Here is a 9,785-nt window from a genome sequence, read left to right on the forward strand (position 1 = left end):
TTTACAATTTATTTTTCACAATTATGTCTGAACACTTTTTCTAATAAAAAAAAAATGATCAGATTATCAAATTTTAGAGGTTTTTGGTAATAATTTAGATTTAGTTAATATTTAGCAATAGTTAATTTAATAAATAGTTAATAATTTTTTGATAACAATAGTTAACAGAATTGTTTTTTATCATACGTTTATTATTAAAAACAAATTATGTTATTATAATAATAATAATAATAATATTAATAATATTTATTATTATTATTATTATTATTTATTATTATCACCTATAGTTAGAATAGTATGTAGGTATTCTTAATAATTGATTCATCTAGTTTGACAATATTAAAAAGAATTTTTGTTTCTCTGAACAAAGTATTAAAAACAATTCATTTCACATAGTCTTAACATTTTGGATTATTATTTATTATTATTTTGTATACTATGTTCATTGTTCACTATAAAGTATATTGTAACGCAAAGTACACACAATATATAAACTATTATGTACTGAAATAGTATTATCATATTTGTCAATTTAATATGAATATTTACAATAAAACTTACAACGGTAATTAAGAGATCAAATAAAAACATTGAATAACAATAATGTTTTCACTGTTTAAATATCACAGATAAATAAAAAAAAAAAAAGTACAACCGTCAGACTTATAAATTGTTACAGGGAATACTTGCAGTTCTAACACATCACAATGGCTGCAAGTATTTTACTTCATCTCAACTAGTGGTTGAATGAGTTGGATGTTGTTGGTACATTTGAATTTGTGGTGCTGGATATTGAACCAACATTATTTGGGACACTGGAGTAGCCTGTACTTGCTGATTTGCCTGCTGCTGCTGCTGCTGCTGCTGTTGTTGAATGTGCTGTTGTTCACTTTGTGTATCTGAATCGATCATATCATCACAATCATCATTGGGATGTCCAGCTCCGTATTTCACCCTTTTGAAACGTCCATATAATGAAGAATATGGTAGATTATAATGTATAGCTGCCTGATTAATACTCATATGACCTAATCGTACAGACTCCAGAGCTTCCATCATAGCGTCCTCAGACCATGGGGTTGGATTGCTGCGGGACAATTCAATTTTCTCGCGTTTACATCGGCCATATAGTGTTCCAGAAGGAATACCATAGTCGGCTGCAGCTCGTTGTACAGTTGTTTGCCCAGTTCGTATGGCATGCAATGCTTGGTCTAATTGTTCCTGACCCCAAGAAGTTGGTGCTGCATTGAATGGAGCAGCTAATCTAATTCCTTCTCGTCGTGCAATCTTATATAATGTACTACTAGGTATACCATATGCTTTACTAGCTTTATTTGCTGAAATAGTGCCAGTGCGCAGAGCATCTAATGCAATGTTTAAAGCTTCATCGTTCCAAGATTTAGCAGGTCCATCTTTTTTAGGAGTATCTATACCAGCTCGATGAGCCCGCTGCCATAATGTTGTAGAAGGAATTCCAAATGTTATGGATGCTTTGGTTAAAGACATATTATGTGAACGTAATGCTTCTAAGGCGTTTTCCATGTCATCAGCTGTCCATCCTTTTCCACCATTTGTACCATACTGTTTGTTAATATTGTTACTAGAACTATCTTCACTGACATCTATAATTTAATAATCGTATATAAATATTATTGATCAACAAAAAAATAAAACACAGTATAAAATATTATATATAAATGCTAATACCTCCTGCATTAGAAGAATTTGGTAATAATCCCAAAAGTTCGGGTGTTATCATCATTGTATGCATTGAATTGTCTTCATCATTTATATTCTACAAGAACAAATATTGTTAATATCATAAATTTAATAATTGATGTACTATAACATTTTATTATATAATAAATTATTATTACACGATCATTAGAATGTTGTCTTTCTATTCCAATTGCATCTGATGATTGATCAATAGTACGAAGTGTTTCAAATTTAGCACTTTCAAATTTTCTCTCATTTCCATCACTTCTCATCATATCATTTGAACATGTTGTACCAACTAAAATAAAAATATAACGCTGACATTTGAAATAATATAAAATATATTCATTTATATAATTATGTATTAAATAGCAAATTAATATTATTTATCAATTTATCATTAAGAATAGTAACAATAAGCAAATATAATTAAAGGTTACATTTTTTAATTTAATTTTCAAATTCAACCCTAAAATTAAACTATAAAATATGTTAGACTCATAGGTGCAACTAGAGCTTATATTTGGGGGGGGAGCTAAAAGTACCAAGACAACAGACCCGCATACCTACCATAATTTGCATTAATAATACATACATACAAATTCAACTCTATAATTTTAATAGACATTTTCTGTCTTTAACACAGTACACTTCTAAAACGTCTTCATTATTTAACAAGTTAACAACACCTCTTTTGATATTCAAAACTGCCAAATTTGTGAAGTGGTCTTGTAGCATACTGGTTCATAACTAATTTTTGATATGCCTCATAGAAGAAAACGATCTTTTGCAAGTGGCTGAGCTTATGGGAATACTTATTGCTACTTGTAACAATTTATAAAGATTGGGATAAACATGCTTTTGATCACTTTGCTAATATCATTAATGTCAAAATCAGGTTTTATAGTAATCATGCAGTTTCTTGCTAGTTATTTCTGGTTTTAAAGCATGAATCATTAAAACATCCTAAAACAATTAAAATTACAATAAATGTACTGAGAAAAAAATATTATTGAAAAATGTAATATTAACCTTGTAATGATTTATAAAATATGAACTTTCAACAAAATCTATTTTAATAAAACATTCAACAGAATTTAAGGTGAAAGTGTTTATCAGTGTTGTGTGTGGGTGGCTCTGAGTGAGAAAACAAATATTGCGCTTATATCTTCTTAAGACGCTACTGTATCGGCATGTGTTAAGTTTTGACTGTTATACATATGTAACATATCAAATTTTACGTTCAGTATATATTTTTTAAATTAGAGTAAATTGATCAATAATGTACATACAATTAGTGTGCAATTTTAAGTTAAGATTATTATCTAGAGCATTTCGGAGTGTTTTATTGGTATTATAAAAATGAAACAATTTATGTTAATTTGAAAATATTAACTTTCTTCAAAATTAAAATATAAATAAAACTTTCCAATATGCCTGGATAATAATTTTATCTTTAAATTTTACAATATATTAATTTACTCGAATTTTAAATTAACAAAATTAAATGGAATATTCTGATAATTGAATTATTCTGAACGCAAAATTTCCCATGTAACTTGTGGGTGGTATAATTAGCAAATTTTTTTTAGATTTTAGAATGTAGTCAGCAAATTCATATATTTATACCCCTTCCCTCCATCAATATTTATTAACGCTAGCCTTATACACATAACTTGCTAAAAAATTAAACCATTGTAAAAAACCAACATATGAACACAAAAAATTGTCTTACCATCAAATTTCATAATGAGTTGATTCACTCTAATTTTTAAGCTAACAGAGCTTAATGTGATCTACTGAACGTATTATTTGCTATGTTACGTACTTGAAAGACGGAGAAAACACACACGGGTGTGATGTCCTCTTAATACACGGCTTTAATTGTAACATTGAGTATAAATGTAAAAAGAGAAAACTTTAGTTTTGTACAAACTCATTTTAAGTTTATATTTTAAAACTATGATAAACTTTATAACAATTCACATTAACATGATAGAGCCAAGGAAAGGTATTTAATGTTGCACTTCTAGTTTTTACTTTATCCGAACAAAAATTAAATATATTTAGTAAATAAATTACAATACAATAGGACACAGTTTTTACCCTTCCTATTATCCCTGTAGAAATTAGAAACATTTTTATCAGTTGAACATTATCTACCATATTTAATGCTATAAATAAATTTTACTCATTTAGGATTTAATTAATTTACGATGAGTACGTAGAGTATGTTGAAAGTGATATCCTTCCAGATTTAAAAATGCCAAATACAACACTTATTGGAGCTCATATATTTTAGTATTATTATAACTTGTATTTATTATTTTAATCAATACTAAAATATTTAAACAATGGAACTATTTTTTATATCTTAATTGAAATATTGAGTTATTTTTCATCATTTTTATAAATATTTTATTTATTCAAAAACTCATAATTATCTTAATTATTTTTTAAACCTATTACCAGCCATATCTCTATGTGTAGGTGTTGATGAGGGACTTGTGTTATTTTTAACTGGTACTGGTGTTGCCCTTGGCCCAACAGGCTGTATATCAGGTGAAATATCAGCTTCATTCACTGTCATAACTGGACCTGTTGTGATAATCATCTGAAAATATCATAAAATAAATAAAATTTATAAAATAAAAAATAAATTAATATTTTACTTGTGAATGAGTTTGAACTGATGCTTGTTGCAACTGTGGTTGATTTGTATGTTGTGTTACATGACTCAGTTGTTGTTGTTGTTGTTGTTGTTGTTGCTGCTGCTGCTGTGATGGTGGTATTGGTATGTGTACTATCTGAGGCTGTTGTTGGGCTTGTAAATTTAATGAAGGATGTGGTTCTAGTATGACCACTGGTAAATCTGTTAGTGTTGACTTAATTTCTTTCTCATCATCTTCAGTTGAAGTTGCTACAGTCATGCAATGGATAGTCTAGAAAGAAAACAACTAAGTTAGACTCAACAATAATATTAATAAATTATTATTTGTTTCTATTCAACGTTTAATACTTACATTAATAGATTTGTTTTCTTGATCAACATTAATAGGTGCAAAACCTGATTGTTCAATTCGATAATAACTTCGATTAAACTGATCCTGCTGAATTTGATTAGGACTCAATTTTTTTGAATAAGGAGAAGTTCTGCGCTGTAATTTTGTGAACACTCTTCCACCACTTTTTAAAGGCCCCAAAGGAGTTACTTCAGCCACAATAGATGTATCACGTTCATCTTCAGGAACTTCACATAGTCCTTTAATCTTTAACTGGTCTGCTGTCTTCAGAAGAGACTGAAAATACAATTAATTGTTTGATGAGCTTTCTGCTTTTACAAAAAGCTTTTATACTTACTTGCAATTCAGCTTGAGACACATCTATCTCGCCCCTATATACAAACTCTATGATGAACTTGAGATCGTTAAAACAAACATCATAAGGCAATATAATGGTTGGATGTTTACATGGGTTATCCATCAATAATTTTTGAAAGTAAGACGAACAAGCCGATAAGACCACCTATTATGTAATGTCAATGTTTATAAAAAATTCATAAAACAAAGATAAATAAAAACATCTTGATTATTTATTCATTTACTTTATGTGCTTTGAGCGTGCTCTCATTGCAAGCAAGAGTAACATCAACAAACGATTCATTTCGAAGAAGCTGGTGAAACACAGAGGTCATATTTGATTGGTAATTGTTCCATCGCAGACAGTAGTGCTGGCCATTAACTGTCATTGTACTTCTGAAATATTTAAAACTAAATTTTTAAACTGACAATATATTATAGTCTACATTGTTTACATTTACAATAACATTAGTCATAACAGACACGGATAGATAAAATTAAATATAAAAATAATAACCTATTAACACTTTATATCCGTGGTATTTTGTGGTTTTGAACGAGCTTAAATATTTTCCCATATTCATAATAAAATAATAATTTACTTTTTTATTTAATTTAAAATTAAATCATTTAAGTTAGAATGAAATAACAAATATACATAGTTCTATATTTTTTTTAAGACAAAAATATACATATTGTAATATTTTTTTTTTAAATTGTGAAACAATTGTATGAATGAAATGAAATAGTTTTTAAAAAATATAATTTAATTATAAATAGATTAGTTGTAAAAATAATTATTCATTATTACAAAGCTTAATAAAAGAATTATGCTATTGTTATATTATTTCAATTCTAAATAAATTCTTACAATTTTTTTTTATTTTTATTTAATGGAAATATTTGTAGTTTGAAAATTAAATCGCAAATTTTTATCATTTAGGAAACATAATTTAAAAAGATAGATATTTAGTACAGATAAATATTTCATTAAAAAAAAAAAATTAAAAATAAGTTCTCACCAAAAAAATAAACTCAAAGAAATAAGAACGGATAAACACTTAACATTTTATAGGGCATATTTCATAATTTTGCTTTAAATTAATTTAAAAATACTTCAAAATCAATTATTTAAAAATTTTATGTTAATTGAAAGTATTATAATTAAAGCAGAATATCGTAATACTATAAACGTTTTTAGTAAATTAGGAATTACTGTTAGGTTTTTATAAATGTATTTTTATACAATAAAATTAATTCCGAAAATAGGTTATTGCGTAGGTACTAGGTATATGTATGCACCAACGCACATAAATTGTTAATACAGCACGTACAAATAATAAAAAAAAATTTACACCATATTACATTATCAAGATTCAAAAATTCGAAATCTGTTTAATTGAAATTCGAATTAATAAAGAACAAAACGTGTGAATGTCAAGAAACGTCAAAAACGATTTTAACATTAAAAACGTTAATTTAACATGGAATAATTCTATGTTGAAATAAAATATTGTGTAAAACAATCTATATTCTAATATTTATTGAATAACTAAAATAACTGATGAGACGAGTGAACGACGACATTTTAAAGGTCGTCGAGGTCGAGTGTCTGTTAGAATAGCAGTAATTAACTTTTATAATAGATAATATAACCAGGATTTTAGTCTCTAAAGACTATAAAGTATTGAAGTGTTAAAAGTTTTAAGCTAAGACTGTAGCTGGGATTCACAAACTATGTATAATGATAAGTGGCATTATAACAAAAAAAAAAAGAAAAGCGGTCATAAAATTGTAGTGCTAAGACAGGTACAAAGTTGCTTAAAATTACGCGTTCCTGCAACATTAAGATGTAGTATTATTTTTAATTTTTTTTTCGAAATTGTTTCCGATTCAAATCTTTGTAATGTTTCGTCGAGGGACTTGGAATTCAAAATGCCGATCGAAATAAAAATGTCGTTTTGAGGTGCTTAACTCAGGAAAACGAGAAAAACGAAAAACTAAAATTCCCATGGGACGTCACACGAGCCCGGACGAAACGTCTCGATCGATTTAGCGGGAGCTGGCCAGCGAAACACCGAACGGGGGGGGGGGAGCGATATCCTAAAAACTGTGGACCACCACCCAATCATACCCACGACCGACGAGTTTTGGAGAAGAGAAAACGATGATGACGTGTCACCGGGTCGGAAAAGACCCACAAAATCTTCGAAAACTCGTAGTTAACGAAAGTAATAATATTACATATTATCGTTATGGTTATAGTTAGGACCTGCTGAGAAAAGCAAGTGAAAAGCACAAGTGACGAGAAATAGAGCGGTGACGACAGACAGTGAAAAAACGTTTATCGCTCGGCGCTTTCTATACATTCCACACACCCCTACCCACCCACTAGGTCATAGAGAGGCGTGAATAACAAAAATTTTTGCGATGGACGCTCGTGTGTCGCAAGCACGAGCCAGACGACTTGACGATACAGCATAATAATCGTATTATAACAATATTATTATACGGTATGAACGACGCGATACGTAATATTATTAGAAAATAATATTATATCATTATTATTACAATAACCGCCCCTCGACCGTACAGCGTGAAATCGCCGAAGTCGAGTGAGGCGTACACATGGGGCGAGATGGCTGTGTGATATGTGAGTGGGCAAATGTGGCGTGGGCGTAAGGGTAGAGGGTGCTGGTGACGGTGGGTGGCAGAGAAGTAATGCGCACGGACGTGAGAAAAAAATAAAAACGAAAAATAAATAAACGGCATTTTTTGAGGGGAGGGGGGGGGAGAAAAAAATAGAAATAAAAATAAAATGGAGAGGAAAGAATGTTTGTACAACGCAAACGGCGGCGGACGCGATTTTTACATACTTACACGGAGTTTCCAAACAAGGAGGAACGGACAATTTGAACGGCCGGCACAAAGCGGGAACTGATGATAAGCCTACATTTCGTTGTCGACCTCGTTCGTTCCGTTGTGCGCCCGCGTTCGCGTCGTCGCCGTGGTATTGTACGATGCGCTCGCAGGCCGCCGACGTACCGGTTGCCCCGGCAACCCCGTACGGATCGCCGTCACCACCCACCACCCGCCGAAACCCGCCGGCCAGGTGTAGAACGGGTAACGACCGACTGCCGTGGATAGATGGACGGGTGGCGGCGACGGCGACCAAGAATGACGGTGAGAAGAGAGAGCGAGGCGACGACAGCACTATATAGCCGACGCGCCGTATTTTAGTGTGTGTATGTGTGTGTGTGTGTGTATGTGTGTGTGTGTGTGTGTGTACGGCGGAGAGAATTCGCTGGAACGACGTCGGTGGCAACGAGTTAGGGGAACTACGGTTTGCGGGCTGACGAATGTTGTTCGGCCGAACCGCCGAAAACGAGTCGATGAGCAGTGCTGTGGGCCGCACACTACTTCTCTCCTCTCTTCACTCGATGTACAATATTGTATGGGCAACGGGTCTGTCCGTTTGTGTCGGTGCGTGCGTGCACGCGTCGTGGAGTGGACGATATACCATGGTGGCGGTACACCGAAAATCGATGAATACCATCGTCTGGCAAGGGGACGGGAAAGAAACGAAAAATTGTTGTTACGGCGGCGCCCGCCGACGCCGAGAATTTATTTTGAGAACAGTTTTTATCGTGAACCGCAATAGTACCGATAACGGTAGTGGCACGCTTGACACGTACTCAGAATATTATACAATATTAATAAATCGTAAATGAACAGATCATTTCTGTCATGACTTTAATGATATTGGTGCCGTTGGGTTGTGTTTACGGCGCACCACGCAATGTCCGCGTCTGATACTCGGATGATTAATGTGTTTGCGTGAATTCTATTTTTGCATCCGCTGCGATCACAGACGTTTTTATAATACCACCGCCGTAGCCCCGCTCTTTCAATTTTGATTTTAATAATTTCCATCGTTCGGGGTTAACGCTTGGTATAACTATATAAGTCGTGGGCCATTCAAGTCTTTCGTGCCCCTCTGAAAAAAAAAGAAAATTAGTTGTAGAATTATTAATCCTAATAAATACTGTAAAATGTTCTGACAGTAATATAAGTAAATATTTCCCTTGAAGTGAAACGAATAAAATTAATTGTATGTTAAAAAATGCTGAGCAATTGCGTGTAAATTAAGGCAATAATGAGTGAGGCAGCCAGGCAGGTCGCCGTCACATTAAAATATTGTGGGTACCCAAGTTTAATATTTAGATTTAATATTATTGTTAATTTAGTTGAGATACAGAAATATTAAAAATGTTATGTTTTATTTTCATTTTCCTCTCGCTTGCATGTATATCAAAAATAATACATGGGTCATTTTTAAGGGTATTATTAAGTTTAATTAGCATATTTAGTTAATTTATCGAACATTTTTTGTATAATTTTCGAATAATTTTTATAACATTATAATTATTAAACTGGGGATTTTTTCGACGGATACACATTACTCATACTACTATTTATAGACATATGCTTGTTGAAAACATTATAGATATATGGAGTATAGGCCTAAGTACAATAAAAACACATTTTTCCATACTACTAAAAATTGTAACGCACAATATTTGTTGTTGCGTACACCCGGCCTTATGAATTATTAGTTATTAACGTTTACACTATTTTTGTTTGTCATTTTAACAAGATAATATATAATATATTGTAAATAATTTCTCTTGACTGCAATAAATTAAT

The 9,785-nt window shown here is 31.6% G+C and overlaps 1 protein-coding gene across 4 annotated transcripts; it reads right to left on the reverse strand.

Moving 5' to 3' along the window:
• Window positions 1-386: 386 nt before the first annotated feature.
• Window positions 387-8,402, reverse strand: LOC113551981. Of its 4 annotated transcripts, none has more exons than XM_026954608.1 (9): window positions 7,959-8,402; window positions 5,324-5,471; window positions 5,080-5,244; window positions 4,743-5,018; window positions 4,392-4,661; window positions 4,189-4,333; window positions 1,878-2,017; window positions 1,708-1,795; window positions 733-1,622 (listed from the first exon to the last, which is right to left on the reverse strand). In XM_026954608.1, the coding sequence occupies exons 2-9, from the start codon at window positions 5,465-5,467 to the stop codon at window positions 733-735; spliced, it is 2,118 nt and encodes a 705-aa protein (XP_026810409.1). In that variant the 5' UTR covers window positions 5,468-5,471; window positions 7,959-8,402. The 4 variants fall into 4 exon arrangements, with proteins under 4 accessions (XP_026810410.1, XP_026810409.1, XP_026810407.1 ...); XM_026954606.1 differs by having other exon boundaries at window positions 5,324-5,474; window positions 7,959-8,401; XM_026954607.1 differs by lacking the exon at window positions 7,959-8,402 and adding an exon at window positions 5,596-5,749 and having other exon boundaries at window positions 5,324-5,474.
• Window positions 8,403-9,785: the final 1,383 nt, after the last annotated feature.

The sequence above is a fragment of the Rhopalosiphum maidis genome, chromosome 2 (assembly GCF_003676215.2).
Source record: "Rhopalosiphum maidis isolate BTI-1 chromosome 2, ASM367621v3, whole genome shotgun sequence".
Taxonomy (NCBI): Eukaryota; Metazoa; Arthropoda; class Insecta; order Hemiptera; family Aphididae; genus Rhopalosiphum; species Rhopalosiphum maidis.

Excerpts from the sequence above, each read along its gene's own strand:
- LOC113551981 (XM_026954609.1), bottom strand. The coding sequence starts at position 5,467 with ATGACAGTTAATGGCCAGCACTACTGTCTGCGATGGAACAATTACCAA. Across the intron at positions 5,245-5,323 it reads GCACGCTCAAAGCACATAAA|GTGGTCTTATCGGCTTGTTC; the intron begins GTAAATGAATAA and ends ATTACATAATAG. Across the intron at positions 5,019-5,079 it reads TGTCTCAAGCTGAATTGCAA|TCTCTTCTGAAGACAGCAGA; the intron begins GTAAGTATAAAA and ends TTGTATTTTCAG.